Below are 16030 nucleotides of genomic sequence, written 5' to 3'. Positions count from 1 at the left end.
ATTAAAAATGACACAACTACCTGAGTCCTTGTCCCTGTGAGCACAACAGGTCCTCAAGTGTTGTGAGCAAATCACAGCTCCAATACAGATAGCTTATTAGCACTCTGTGGTTTCATCTCAACACTCAATTTGCATTCTACTGACATCTAAATACAACATAATGTATGCTCATCCTCCTGAGCCACTTTAGCGAGAAAAAATCTGTCAAGAAAACAAATATAGCAATTGAAACCGGCATACAGACTTTTAATGTAGCTCTATGATTATATCGCTGTGGCACTGACTTAACGTATATAATTTAGTTTGGATCATTCTGATATAAAGGTTTACTTACACAATTCATTATGTAATAACTGAACAGACTTTAACTAAAGAGAATGTCTGGATATAATCCAACAACTGCAGAGCCTGTGAATGAGTGCTCCGAATTTGAAAATGAGATAGATAGTTGGTTGTGCTCTGGATATTTGGCAGGTTTTAAGTTCATGAGCCAACTACAAGGGCTCAGGCTGTTCTCAGATGAGGACAGTGGATCCGTATAGAGTGTTAATGGCTATTAGACTCTAGAGTGGCTGAGTTCATGTAGCAGCAGGGGCTCAGGCAGCCTGCCGACTCGACACAGCGTTTAGCATTCAGAGCAGAGAGATACCAGCTCATGCTACGACTGCAGGAAGAAAGAAAGAAAGAAAGAAAGAAAGAAAGACAGAAAGGAAGAAAGAAAGAAAGCTGAGTATGGGACAGGATGATAATAAAGCATGAGATGGTGATCAGCCTGTGTTGTGTTTTCGGAAGAGGCGAAATAGGATCAAGGAAAAGTGAGAGAGAGACAGAGAGAGAGAGTGAGTGTCCGGAAATCTGATTGCCTGCCTGCAGTAATGGAGTCAGGTGTCACCTAAAGGACAGGACAAAGGGACGTACAGACAGACACCAGACAAGATGAATGTCTGAATGCCAATGAGACTCAACAGGACACTGGCTCTAGATACAATTATAGGGCTTCAAAGTAAATGACCTAAATCTGAGGAACAATTACAGAGCAGTCAAATAAGGCTCAACTTACCAATCATTAAACTCAGAAGCTTCTGTACTTTTGAACTGACGCCGACCACTCTGTATAGTCCTTGATCATTAATACCTGTGAAAATAAATAAGAAAACATGTTTAGTGATAGCAGTTAGGCACTCTATTCACATCCCAGCTCATCTGGGAAACTAAACACGGGCAAATAAAGCTTCTCTTGTATTATCCTGAAGAAAACACAACAGGTTGTTGGATTGGTTTGAGAAAAACTGTTAGATCATTCTGCCCTCTAGTGTTTAGAAGTTGTTACTGCACTATGTGAACTATTTAATTTCGGACAGACAATATAAATCATGCCGGATGCATTTTTCAGATATTAAAACATCATGGAGAGTTACCTCTGGTTTCAATGGCATTTATGGAATTTTTCACAAAGCTTATTCCCATGTCATCCAACTGGGCATCAACTATGGAAACACGCAAATGTCATAAATACCACAATTTATGTACCAGCCATAAATGCAAATATAAAAATAATATTTTGTGCATAAGCACTACAACTAAAGGAAACTTTAAGCTCTGATATTAAGTCGAGATCACTGACTTCCTCTTTCTCGTGAATGTGTCCGGTTGAGGTACTGCATCTGTGTGTGAGAGATAAACATCAGAAAACACAAACCAGACCAGCATTAAACACGCTACACCAAACAGAACAGAATTTATGTACCAAACAAGACGCTATCAATGGCCATTAAATGCTTTGAAGTATACACTACTGTTCAAAAGTTTGAAGTCAGTAAGGTATTTTTAATTTATTTATGTCTCTTATGCTCATCAAAACAAAGAGATATTGTGAAATATTATTCCAGTTTAAAATAAATATGTTCTATGTAACTATATTTTTGAGTGTACTTTATTCCTGTCAAGGCAAAGCTGAATTTTCAGCATCTATTACTCTAGTCTTCAGTGTCACACGATCCTTCAAAAACCACTAATCTAATATGCTATAAAAATAATAATAACAATAATTGTTTAAATGCTTGATAAATAAAAAAAAAAAAAAAAATTGATAAGTTTGATACGTAAAAAAAAAAAACATTTATTTGAATGTTTTTAATACATTTGTGTAAACAATGTAATAGTTTTTACTGTCATTTTTGATTATTTTTTATGCTTAATTCTATAAAAAATAAATAAAAAAAAAACGCTGACCGCAAACTTTTGAGGGGTAGTGTAGCTCTAAGACATTTTAATAGCTATTTTTCCAAAAGCTATTAAGGTTTTGTCAACTGAGAATCAGAGAATTGTTCTAATTGAATATATACTGCTGTTCAAAAGTTTGGGATCAGAAAGACTTGTAATTTTAAAGAACTCTCTTATTCTCATTAAGGCTGCATTTGTTTAATTAAAAATACAGAAAATGTTATTACAATATAAAATAATGGTTTCTATTTGAATATACTTTAAAATATAATTGATTCCTGTGATGCAAAGATGAATTTTCCGCAGCTATTACTCTAGTCTTCAGTGTCACACGATCCTTCAAAAACCACTAATCTAATATGCTCTAAAATAATAATAATAATAATAACAATAATATTAAAAAAACTTCCAAATAAATGTTTTTCTTTTAAACTTTATTTATCAAGCATTTATTTTTATTATGTTTTTTACAGAGTAATAGTTTTTACTGTCACTTTTGATTATTTTTAATGCTTGTTACATAAAAGGATTTTCTTCTATAAAAACTAAAAAAATTTTTTTTTAAAGAAATCACACTGACCGCAAACTTTTGAGCAGGGTTGTAGCTCTAAGTTATATTAAAAACTATTTTTCCAATAGTCATTCAGGTTTTGTCAACTGGGAATCAGAGAATTGTTCTAATTGAACTGCCGTTCAAAAGTTTGGGATCAGTAAGACTTGTAATTTTAAAGAACTCTCTTATTCTCATTAAGGCTGCATTTATTTAATTTAAAGTACAGAAAATGTTTTTACAATATAAAATAATTGCTTTAATTTTAACATACTTTTAAAATATAATTTATTCCTGTGATGCAAATATGAATTTTCAGCATCATTACTCCAGTCTTAAGAGTTATATGATTCTTCAGAAATCATTCTACTATGCTGATTTATGATTAGAATTATCAATGTTGGTAACGGTTGTGCTGCCAAATATTTTGTTATCAATTTAACAAATCCTTGCTGAATAAAAGTATTAATTTCTTTAAAAAAAAAAACTTTTAAACAATAGTGTATAATATATTGTTACATACGATTTCTATTTTAAACAAATGTTATTCGTTTTAACATTTTATTCATCGAGGAATCCTGTTTCATCAAAGAACTGTTTCCAGCACTGATAATAAATCACCATTTTAGAATAGTTTTTGAAGGATCATGTGACACTGAATATTGGAGTAATAATGCTGAAAATTCAGCACTGACCACAGGAATAAATTAGATTTTAATGTATATTAAAATAGAAAAAAAACATTATTTTACATCATAACATTTTTTGGTATTTTTGATCAAATAAACACAGCCTTGATGAGCATAAAAGATTTCTTTAAAAACATTAAAAATCTTACTGATCCCAAACTTTTGAACGGCAGTGTAGCTGCTGGAAGTAAAAGTGAGGGATTGACGCACTGGCTCCTTTCCTCCCATCGCATGCATCCAGAATCTGTGGTCATCCTCTGAAAGTGCCTGGACCGTCAGCACTGTGCTCGGTCTAGAAAAACAAACAACCGCACAAACTTAGCCTGCTGTTGCGTGAAATCAAAACTCAACTTATGTACTTTTTTTATTGCAGATCTGTTTTTTAACATCTTCGCAACTGTTGTATCAACATGTCATAACAGTATTGTGTCTTTCCATTATTATAAGGTTATGCCTTTGCATGAGACAGTGCCATATTAGGGGCCTGTGTTTTGAGGTGTGAGTTAATAATAGAATTAGAAAGCCTCTAAAAGGAGTAAATTACACATGCATATACATATACATAGACATACATAGGATGCCTATAAACTTTTTATTAACTGTTTAATCAATTCCAAATGGATAAATTCACATCCCAGCCTATATTTTCAAATGTTTTACTTTGAATTATGGAAGTCAAAGGCATTTTCACATTGAGATTGATTCACCTCCTAATTTGGAAACATTCTGATGTGCTGAAGTGCCATTGAAAAGATTCCACTAAGCAGAACATAATTAATGATGAACATAATTAACATTGCTCATAAACTCTGCCCAGGTTAGCTTTGGCTTTGATTAACGAGGGCCCTTGTTGTATCCTGGATGATCAAAATATTTTGATTTTCCTTATCCTCTGACGTACGAGACACAGTGCCAGTGCATGTCATTTGTTAATGTTAAATGTTAAACCCAGTAGTTTCAGAGGGATTTGCAGATCAAGAGTCCTTTCTTGTTTATTATGATCGTAAGTTAAATTCTTAACTCATAACAGTCATAAAGAAATATTTATGCGTGATTTGCTTCCTTTGTTAAGCAAAAAACTACTTGAAGAACACCAGTTTACAGGTGAGTCAGAGTTGCTAAAACATGATTTTTTAAACTCTCATATGTCATCCTGGACCACAAAATAGGGCTGTGCAAATAATCAAAATAGAGGTTTCAGCTTGAAACGATCATGAAAATACAGTAATCAAGATGAAACGGTTATTGCACCCCATTCCGCCCCTTTCCAGTGGTGTGCTTTCGCTCCTCCATAAAAGCCTAATTTCACATGCAAATCAGCAAAATCCTATAATGTGACTTTCATAAAACAAGACGTGTTTGATTTATTAATGTTTCTTTGATGTTGTGTTTTTAAAAGCGAGAAAGAGAACTTGTGCTGTTTTGTGTATGCACTCAGAGATGGAGCAGAACACGGACATCTTTTAACTCTTTAAGTTATCTTTTAACTCTAGGTGCACGCCTAAACGGTCAAATACACGCAAGAATATATTTTAAAATGAGGCGCTTGGTGATTATTTATGTAAACCCTTGCCCATTTAAGTCTTAAATGTTCATAAACAGTTGAGAATGAAAATACATGTGTAACAGTATATTGGATCCGTGTGGCTCTTAAAGTGGCAACAAATAACTTTCGTTCTGCCGTCTCTGTGCTTAATATTAATAAAACGTAAAAATACAAAGAAAAAAAATCACTCACTGCTCTTGAATGAAGAGCTTTTGTAGTTTTAATAAGAAACAAAGCATGTTTAATTCTTACAGTGAAGACGCTGTTTTAATTTACATTCAAATAATTACATTCAATTTCTGTAGTAGGCTGTTTCTGTTTTGTTTTGTTTTTTCATTTGTATCTTTTTTTCTGTTGTATTGCTATCTCTAAATTAATCACTAATATAAAGTTTTGGACCCAGTCATAATCGTGTTAAATAATCGTGATAACAATATTGACCAAAATAATTGTGATTATGATTTTGCCATAATCGAGCAGCCCTACCACGAAACCAGTCATAAGGTCAGTTGTGAAAGCTGAAAGCTGGATAAATAAGCTTTCCATTGATGCATGGTTTATTATGATAGGACAATATTTTGCCGAGATACAACTATTTGAAAATCTAGAATCTGAGGGTGCAAAAAATCTAAATATTGAGAAAATAGCCTTTAAAGTTGTCCAAATGAAGTTCTTAGCAATGCTTATTACTAATCAAAAATTAAGTTTTGATTTATTTACAGTAGAAAATTTACTAAATATCTGTATGATCTTTACTTATTATCCTAATGATTTTTGGCATAAAAGAAAAATCTATTTTTGACCTATACAATGTATTGTTGGCTATTCTACAAATATACCCCAGCGACTTAAGACTGGTTTTGTGGCCCAGGGTCACATACATTTTGACCAGAAAGGGTTTTTATGAAAATGCTGGTTAATGTTATCATATTGGACTAAAACTTACTGACTTTGCTCAGAAAATGTATAACTATTGTACTTGACAGTTAACTTATTAATAACTGATTGTAGGCCTCATTGATCTGAGCTTATGAACCTCAGACAGAAAGATTCCAAAAAGTCCAAAATTTGAAGATACTATAGCATAATGCGTGATTCGCAGGACATTTTTGAAAGGCCGGTAATTTTTGACTGGGAAAACGATTTTTAAGGGTTAAGGTAGTGTGTTAATAATCTTTAAATGACCTGATTTCTTGTAAATGAGAAATGCATCATTTATTCACTGTTACCATCAAAAGTGGATGTCCAACATACCGATCTGTGACCTCTATGTCTAGGCAGAACCTCCTGTCAAGAGTGTCTGTGGTTTTGCGGATACAGGACTTGATTGTAACAGATTCCATCTCACCCTGAATGGATAGAGAATATTTTCTGTGAACAGCAGATCAGCTATACATATATTATGAGCCATGCCATTATCATGACTAATGTGTCAAGTGTGATGACAATTTACCAGCTTCCCGCCTGATCTCTGGTCAAATGTCTTCATGTGTAGAATTTTCTGTTCTTTGACAAACGTGCAATAGCGTTTCACCCAGCTGGATCCAAAAGGAGGAGGTCCTGTGGAAACAGCAATAACTATTAGCAATGCAACAAGCTTGACAGGACAGTTAGTAAAGGATAACAGGCAAATTTGTCTTGCATACGTCTCTCCTGTACATAAAGATAGCCTTCACTGCTGATGGGGCTGGTTTGTCTGTATTCCTGTGGCGATTCTTTGATTCTCTTCATTAACTCGTACACCTCAGAGCGTGTGCCCTCAAAACGACTCCGTGTCTGGAAGCAGAAGCACAAACATAAAATAATAAAATTCAAAATGATGTTTTACAGTTTCTGTGAGGGAACTGGGAATTCACTGAGATGGCTTATTACACAATGAGTAACTTCCCAGATGCCATCATGCTTAATCGTGCTACTCTAAGACCCATGTTTTCAAAGTATACATCCTCAGAACTCTGACCATCACACTTGATTTATAACTGATTAAAAACAAAACACCAGTAAGGACAGTGACGTGGTCCAATCAAATAGGACAGGGGAGGGAAGTCGGCTCTCAAACGTCCGGCTTAGAAGTTAAACAATGGAAGGTCAATGCAAACAAAGGCCTTTAAGTTTCCCTTGGAAGCCTTGGCCCTCTCAAAACGCTGCTGTATCCTGTCTCAGTAACTCTCTTTCCATGTCACTCTGTAAGCCAATAGTGTTAACCAGAAGAAGCTGACTGAAGATGGATAAGTCTTGGTGAATCACTCTAAAAGTGTTTATAGCTGTTCAATATACTTGGCAAACAAATATTTGATATTTGATGGATATATGCAACGAAAAATGTTGAAATCAAATGGAATAAACACTGAATAGAAAAGGTCCTGTCAAAGCTGTTGCTGTAAAAATAGAAGAACACAATCCCCTAGAATATCATTATGCTTGAACATTAGGATTTGTATCCATGGAAATTACTACAGCAGTCAAACCTGTTCATTACAACGGGGTTTCCCAATATAGTGTATATTCAAATAGAAAACCACTATTTTAAATTGCTATTATATTTTACAATATAACAGTTTTTTTTTCTGTATATTTAATCAAATAAACAGCCTTTATGATCAGAAAACACTTCTTTAAAAACATTACAAATCTCACTGATCCCAAACTGTTGAACGGCAGCGTATATTGCATCAATCATTTAAACATAGATCTAAAGTTTTGTAATAAAGTCGAAAACATTATTACATTTTTACTTACATTTTGAATATTGATTTGAAGGGCCTTTTTATAATGGTCAAAGTCTTTGGCCAACTCATATCCCTGATGATAGAAAGTAAATACAGTCTGAAAGAATGCCAGCATCTGTACAAGAGAGAGTGGAAGAAGGGAATTAGAGAGAGAGAAAAAAAAAAGGACAACACAACAAGACAGACATTCTTGAGTTTATATAATCAATCCACATGTCAAAAAAACCCAAGCGATATCAAATTTAAAGCAAAAGACACATTTTCAAGTAAAAAGTCATACAGGTGTTCATAATATGGAACAGTGGAAGTAATCAGTTAAATATTTGCTTTGCTAAAACATTACGATTCCATTTAAAGGATACTAATATGCTTATGCAATTCATCAAACTGTGTGCCCACAATGTGAGTCAATTAGTAAGAATACTCGCCCCACTTGTAAACGCCTTAGACACACCAATATTTATACAAGGCTCTTGTGTGTGGTAACTGTACCGAATGTAACCATGCTGCACTCCCAGCTCACTAAACATTCTACTTTTTTATTCACTACTTCAATTCTACTTTGATTATTTGATATAAGAAATGCTACACTACAGTTAACAGTTACAGTTAACACTAAAGTGTACATCATAATGCATTATATCTTATATAGATAACTGTAACCAAATTTAAAAATGCATTATAATATTTATAAGTTTGTTTTTTATGTGTTTTAATGCATTATACTTTTTAAAGGTGTACCGACAAGTATTATAATGCAAGAGATCACATAATTAATGCATTAAAACATGATAAAAAAAAAACTTTTATCATGCATTATATATTAAGGCTTTAAGTAAAGTGTTACCAAAGCTTCTGTTTCATACGAATGTTGTTCTTTATATTTATCAAATAAGCCTAAAAAAATAATTAATGGTTTCAAAAAAAAAAAAAAAAAACACAATTGCTGTAATACTAAAAAGATTTCTGAAGGATCACGTGACACTGAAGCCTGGAGGAATGGCTGCTGTAAACTCAGCTTTGCTGTCTCAATAATATTAAATTCACAGGAATTTTAATTGTGATAATATTTCACAATATTACAGTATTTGCAATTAAATAAATGCAACCTTGGTGTTATGATTTAACTTATCTGTATATACACTGCTGTTCAAAAGTTTGGGATCAGTAAGTTTCTTTCTTATGCTCAAAGTTACAGAAAATACAGAAAAAAAGTAATATTATTAAATATTATTGCAATTTAAAATAACAGTTTCCTACTTGACTATTCTTTAAAATAGAATTTATTTCTGTGATGCAAAGCTGCATTTTCATCAGCCATTACTCCAATCTTCGGTGTCACAATTCTTCAGAAATTATTCCAATATGCTAATTATGATCAATGTTGAAAACTTAATAACTCCTTAATATTTTTTGAAACCTGTGATACTTTTTTCAGGATTGTTGATCAATAAAAAGTTAAAAAGAACAGCATTTATTTTCTAACAACACAAGTCTTCAATATAACTTTAAAAAAAAAAATCAATTTAACACTTGCTGAATAAAAGTATTAATTTTTTTAAATAAAGAAAGAAAGAATAAACTGAATGACCCCAAACTTTAAACCGTAGTTAATTTTGAAATACATGCTGTTCTTTTTAACATTTTAGTCAAAGAATCCTGAATAAAGTATCACAGGTACTATTAAATATTAAGCAGCACAATGTTAAGCAGCAAAATGTTTCCAACATTGCTAAAAAAAACCTGCATATTAGAATGATTTCTGAAGAATCATTTGACACTGAAGACTGGAGTAATAATGCAGAAAATTTTACTTTGCATCTTTTTAAAAAACAGAAAACCACTATTTTAAATTGCAATAATATTTCACAATACTACTGTTTTTTTTTTCTCTGTATTTTTAAATCACATAAACAGCCTTAATAAGCAGAAAAAAACTTCTTTACAAAACATTTTTACAACAACTGTCCAGTTATAATTTTATAAGTAGAGATTTTTACTTTTAATTCAGTTTTGTATGATATTTGCCAACAACATGCCAAAGAAATAGTATTATTTCATCCCAAACATAGCCCTTATTTGTACTATTCTGTTTGGTGCTGCTAGTGGTGGAGAAATTACACACAACAGCTTGAAGTGTTATGGCAATACTTATGAAACAGTGTATGTATACACAGCAACGTATATTTGTAACGTTTATTCTGGTGCTGTACAATCACCTCGCAGCATTCAGAGTGAATTTCAGCAAACCTGTTTTGTTTCTTTTTTTGTGATAAGTGACAGCGTATCAGATGCTGTCGACAGGCAAACAAGATAGCAAACAATGTTGAAATAAATCGAGTTGAATGACAATCTGGACAAAAGGTCGCGCACTCACAGGCTCAACACACTCAAACTTCTTCCTCTCCTGTATCTCCTGCAGCTTGCAAACATACTCCAGAGATGACTCCTGAAAGTGCTGTCTCATCGCTTCCACCGACATGTCAGCCTGAAAGACAGACAGAATAAAAAAGTACCATAACATTTCAGATGAAAAGGTTGAAGAAAACAGGGAGAGAAATCATTCCATACATAAATTAGAAATGACTTTGGATACACAGGTGGAGAAATGGGTTTTACAAAAAGCTGTCTGTATTTCTTTCTGTTTTTACCTGACTGTGTGTTATTCTGAAAATGGAATATTTGAAAACCAAGAAACAACTCGGATGACGTAATTGTGTAAAGTTTTGTCTGCGTGTAAGCATTTCTAAACACTAACTACTGTAATATAATTATTAGGTGTGCAAATACAGTGTAACACACTGATGTCTCTTAGCGACATTTCTTGGTGACCTCCATCATAAAAAAACAGTACACTCTTAAAAATAAAGGTGCTTCACAATGCCATAGAAGAACCTCTAAATAGTTCCATAAAGAACCTTAAACATCTGAAGAACCTTTCTGTTTCACAAAAAAATTCTTTGTGGCAAAAGAAGGTTCTTCAGATTGGAAAAAAACATAAGAAAGAGATGGTTCTTTAAAGAACCTTTAACTAAATGGTTTTTTGTTGAACCAAAAATGGTTCTTCTATAGCACTGCTTGGAGAATCTTTTAAAGCACCTTTATTTTTAAGAGTGTAATTTAGCTATGAAATCTCAAAGCTTTCCCAAAAAACTTAAATGAAAACATTTAAATGTGGGAATGAATTCCTTAAGCTGTTGTTCTGTTTTGAGCATTCTGATGTGTATGGAAGACAGGAATAACTCTTGAATTTAAGCAGCTGACATCTTGATAACCACAGTTTCTTGTAAACAAGAGAAACTTTTGGATGCCAAAAGTTTATTCCAAATGGTGTTTGGAAATGAGTTCCTAATATAACATTATTTATATGAAATATAATCATCTGATTTTTTTATAAACTGCCAGATGCACTGTTTTGTTTATTATCATTAAGTTCATGCATTAAACAGCGTGCCTTTTCTGGATTGCAAATGTCGGACAGGTGGGAGAGACTACTGTGGAGAAAGACAGCATTATAATATGCTGTAAAAAATAAATAAATAAATAACATAAAATAAAATAAAATGAAATAATAAAATAAAATACACTTTTATAAACCATCAATTATGTTAATTGATGGTTAACAATTATTATAACAGTTTTTTTTTTTTTTTTTTTAATTACTAAGCCCATGCATTAAACAGTGTGCCTTTTCCGGATTGTACTGAGAACGCATTTATAAGATAAATAAAAAATAATAATAAAATAAAATAAAATAGAACAAAGTGAAATAAAACAAAAACTAAAAATAATAAAATAAATAAAAGTTTATAAACTGTCAGATGTGCTGTTGTTTATTATCATTAAGCTGGATGTACTGTGGAGTAAGACAGGATTAACAATAAATAAAAAATAAAATAAAATAAAATGAAATATATTGAAACAATTTAAATAAAAAAATAAAAAATAAAAATAAAATGAAATGAAATATAATATAATAAAAAAAACAAACAAACAAACAAACAAACAAAAAAAAAACATCAGATACACAGTTTTTTTTTATTATCATTAAGCTCATGCATTAAACTGTGTGCCTTTTCCGGATTGTACTGAGAAGGCATTTATAAGATAAAAAAAATAAAAAATAAATAAATAAAATACAATAAAATAAAATAAAATAGAACAAAGTGAAATAAAACAAAAACTAAAATAAAATAAAATGAAAACTAAAATAAAATAAAACATAAAAATAATAAAATAAATAAAAGTTTATAAACTGTCAGATGCGCTGTTGTTTATTATCTTTAAGCTGGATGTACTGTGGAGAAAGACAGCATTAAAAATAAATAAAGAAATTAAATAAAAAAATAAATACAATGAAATGAAATAAAATAAAATAAATAAACTGAAAAATTTAATGAAAATTAAAATAAAAAATTAAATTAAATTAAATATAAAAAAAATTAAATTGTGTAATTAAACTGTGGAGTGAGAGCACATAAAATAAAATAAAATACATTTTTATAAACAGATGGATTGTACTGTGGAGAAAGAACGCATTTATAAGATAAAAAAAAAAAAAAACACAACAAAGTAAAATGAAACAAAAAATAAAATAAAATAAAATAAAATTAAATTAAATTAAACAAACAATAAAATAATAAATTAAAATAAAAGTTTATAAACTGGCAGATGTGCTGTTGTTTATTATCATTAAGCTGGATGTACTTTGGAGAAAGACAGCATTAATAATAAATAATAAAATAATAAAATAAAATAAAAAAATTAAATACAATGAAATGAAATAAAATAAAAGGAATACACTGAAAATAAAATATAAATTGAAATAATAAATAAAATAAAAATGTTATAAACTGTCAGATGCACTGTTGTAAATGTAGAACAGGTGGGAGAGACTACTGTGAAGTGAGATGGCATAAAATAAAAATAAATAAAATAATACATTTTTAGAAACTGTCAGATGCAGGTTTGTTTATTATCATTAAGCTCATGCATTAAACAGTGTAAACAGTCTGGATTGTACTGTGGAGAGAGAACGCATTAATCAGAAAAAAAAAATAGAGCAAAGTAAAATAAAACATAAAAATGAAATAAAATAAAATAATAAAATAAAATAAATGTTTATAAATGGTCAGATGCACTGTTTTGTTTATTATCATTAAGCTGGATGTACGGTGGAGAGAGACAGCATTAACAATAAATAATAAAATAAAATTTAAAAATTAAATGAAAAAAGCATCTAAAAGTGCTGTGTGAACAATTTGTTGCATACTTGATTAGACAGAATGACCAAAATGCTCATTCCTTAACGTGTAAATGTCTTAGCAGTCCCTGGGGTTCTTCAGCATTTCTAAGAATCATACACACCAGTCTGACTCTAAATGCTAAAACCACTGGCCTTGACCCAAACACACACACGTCATACAGTCTGCAGTAACATAATGGCCCACCATAAAAATATCAACAGTCGCTACTGCTATTTATGCCCATCGTATACAATATAGGCATGATTTGCATGCCATAAAAGGTTATGTTGCCCCCACACTGCTTGATCAAAAATTTAAGCAAGATATTACACTGCACTCGTTCACTTTCCCAGGCTTAGAAAGGACTTGGGTGAGTTGTTTAGCTATATATAATATAATATGGTAGAAATAACAACAGACTTTAAATACCCAATGCAAAAAATAACCTCAAAGTAAAGAATATAGCAAACCATTGTATTAAGTAGATTTTTTTTTCTGAGATACAGAAGGAAAGTACCATAACTAAAATTAGTTTGCATTACATATTCATCTTGTGTGTGGGAAGAATGAAATGTGAAGTACCTCCTGTAATTGTGGCTCTTTCTTCTTTGCTGACATGTTCAAAAGTTTCTCTAGTGAGCTGTAGTACTTCTCTGTTTCCTTCTCGTACCTCTTTCTCTCTGCCTAAAGATAGCATGAGAACATATGCAACGGAGGAACTTACTATTTTTAACACGTCACAAGAAGCAAGTTTTAAATACATAACTGGTTTCAATAAATGTACAGTTTTCCGTATCTTTCAAATCAATGCAAATATCCTAAATGTGAGAGATGACAGAAAGAGCTATGCTTTTACCTTTGCGGAGCCGAGATGCTCTTTCCGAAACTTTTCTAAAGGCTTCATCAGTGTCTCTGTGATGTTTCTCATCTGTGAAAAGAAAATAGGTTGGATATAGGATATCATTTCATTTATTTTTAGCAAACATTACCAGTAACGGGATGTTTTTCTTTAATCAAAACTTGCACAAACACATTCTAGGTTTTAACTGTAAATGCCAATAAAGGTGTCACCATTTCATTACCCGAGGCAAAACGGTTTATTTTAGCAGCCTGACGTTTTAAATGTATTCCCTAGACCTAATTGAATATACTTCAATTAGGGCGGTCATGATTCATCGATTCAATTCGAGTACACAATTTAAAAAAAAATCCCTGACTGCAATTTGCTTGTGTTGAGTAACCGGCAAAATAGAAAATCCATGAAACACATTGTTAGACCATATGTGACCCTGGACCACAAAACCAGTCATAAGGTTAAATTTTACAAATATATATACACATTATATGGAAGCTAAATAAATAAGCTTTCTATTGATGTATAGTTTGTTAGGATAGGACAATATTTGGTCGAGATACATCTATTTGAAAATCTGGAATATAAGGGTGCAAAAAAAAATCTAAATACTGAGAAAATCACCTTTAAAGTTGTCCAAATTAAGTTCTTAGCAATGCATATAACTAATCAAAAAATTACATTTTGATAGGTTTACAGTAGAAATTTTACAAAAAATCTTAATGTAACATGATCTTTACTTAATTTCCTAATGATTTTTGTCGTAAAAGAAAAATCAATAATTTTGACCCATACAATACATTTTTGGCTATTGCTACAAATATAGCGACTTAAGACTGGTTTTGTGGTCCAGGGTCACATATCTGAAGGCTGCACAAAATGTTAAAAAACAGTTCAAAATCATAATAGAGCATCTCAAACTCCATCTCTGCTTATTGCTGTGAGTCTGGGTTTATTATAACATTCAGCTGAGAACGAAACATGCGCCATTTCCTTAGATTTGTAAGGTAAATCATTTATAAACCTATGCAAACACAGGAGAATAGATCCATATGTTTGAAAATACGCCGTTTATACGCTCGCGATTTCAAAAAGATGATTGTTTTTACACTTTACTGTGCAATGTAATCCTTGTTTAATATTGACTAAACATTTAATTCAAATGTCGACCTAATCTTTAATAGGGCTCAGGGCTCGAAATTAACTTTTTTACTTGGTAGCACTGGTGCTCCCAACTTCAAAAAGTTAGGAGCACCAAAAAATTTTAGGAGCACCTAATTTCTTGATTCTTCATGGTCAATTCTGAATGCAGATGTTTTACAAGCAAATGGGCTGATTCTGAAAGCCTTTTTTATATATTTATTTTACGTCTTAAGCAAGGGACAAGAATGAATGAAAATATGAGTACATGAACAAGATGTTTATTTTCTCTATTATAGGTACAGCCATTTAAAGAGGTTAAAGTTAAAGAGTTAAAAAAAAATAAAAAATAAACAACACTTCTTTCTTAGTCGTGTAGACAATAAATGCAGGCATGATCAAAGTAGGCTACTCTTTCAATATTCAAAGTGCAAATGACTAAAATATATATATATATATATATATATATTAGTGGTGGGCCGTTATCGGCGTTAACGTGCTGTGTTAACGTGAGACTCTTATCGGGCGATAAAAAAAATATCGCCGTTAATCTATTCTCAAAGTTGGGTTGGGAGCAGGGTCTAAACTACGCAAGATATGATGACTTTCACCTTGATATTTTAGCGCGGATGACGTATACCTAGTCGAATTGCACTGTAGGGGGCGAGAACGAGTCTTCAACTTCTGTGAAATTACCACATCAAATGAGACATGCAAACATGGATGCAGCTAGAAGCCGCTTCAGGGCAGGTGCGTTGCTAGACCTTTTACTGGGGCACGTGAGTTATAATTTACTTTGTTAATCCCGAAATAAAGACATTAAACTATATGCAACAACTGAATTGACACTTCTAAAAGCAACGCAGTTTAATCGAAGACAATGCACGCAGAAAATCCATGCCGTGCACGTCTGTGTATTTAACGGCAATGCGCACGTCGTGCAGCCTTTTGCGCAGAAGTACTTGGTTACACAAGTTGTATAGGTAATTATTTTGTAAATGCAATTGTCAAGCAGTTTGTGATGCATTTTGGAAACAGGAGATGAGCGCCTGAT

General features: G+C 31.9%; 1 protein-coding gene across 1 annotated transcript in view; it reads right to left on the bottom strand.

Annotated features, from left to right (window-relative positions):
* arhgap10 (Rho GTPase activating protein 10) overlaps nucleotides 1-16030 on the bottom strand; it is an 88070-nt gene that overhangs the window by 41035 nt on the left and 31005 nt on the right. The window contains exons 4-14 of the mRNA XM_073841757.1: nucleotides 13840-13911; nucleotides 13566-13667; nucleotides 10115-10225; nucleotides 7748-7852; nucleotides 6655-6784; nucleotides 6462-6568; nucleotides 6263-6357; nucleotides 3673-3754; nucleotides 1625-1664; nucleotides 1419-1487; nucleotides 1061-1135 (exon numbers count right to left, since the gene is read on the bottom strand). Of these exons, the coding sequence (XP_073697858.1) occupies nucleotides 1061-1135; nucleotides 1419-1487; nucleotides 1625-1664; nucleotides 3673-3754; nucleotides 6263-6357; nucleotides 6462-6568; nucleotides 6655-6784; nucleotides 7748-7852; nucleotides 10115-10225; nucleotides 13566-13667; nucleotides 13840-13911 (988 nt within the window). The remainder of the gene's footprint in view (nucleotides 1-1060; nucleotides 1136-1418; nucleotides 1488-1624; nucleotides 1665-3672; nucleotides 3755-6262; nucleotides 6358-6461; nucleotides 6569-6654; nucleotides 6785-7747; nucleotides 7853-10114; nucleotides 10226-13565; nucleotides 13668-13839; nucleotides 13912-16030) is intronic.

Source organism: Garra rufa, chromosome 6 (assembly GCF_049309525.1).
Source record: "Garra rufa chromosome 6, GarRuf1.0, whole genome shotgun sequence".
Taxonomy (NCBI): Eukaryota; Metazoa; Chordata; class Actinopteri; order Cypriniformes; family Cyprinidae; genus Garra; species Garra rufa.
The sequence above is the reverse complement of the archived record's forward strand: the minus strand, read 5'-3'. Positions and strand labels throughout refer to the sequence as shown.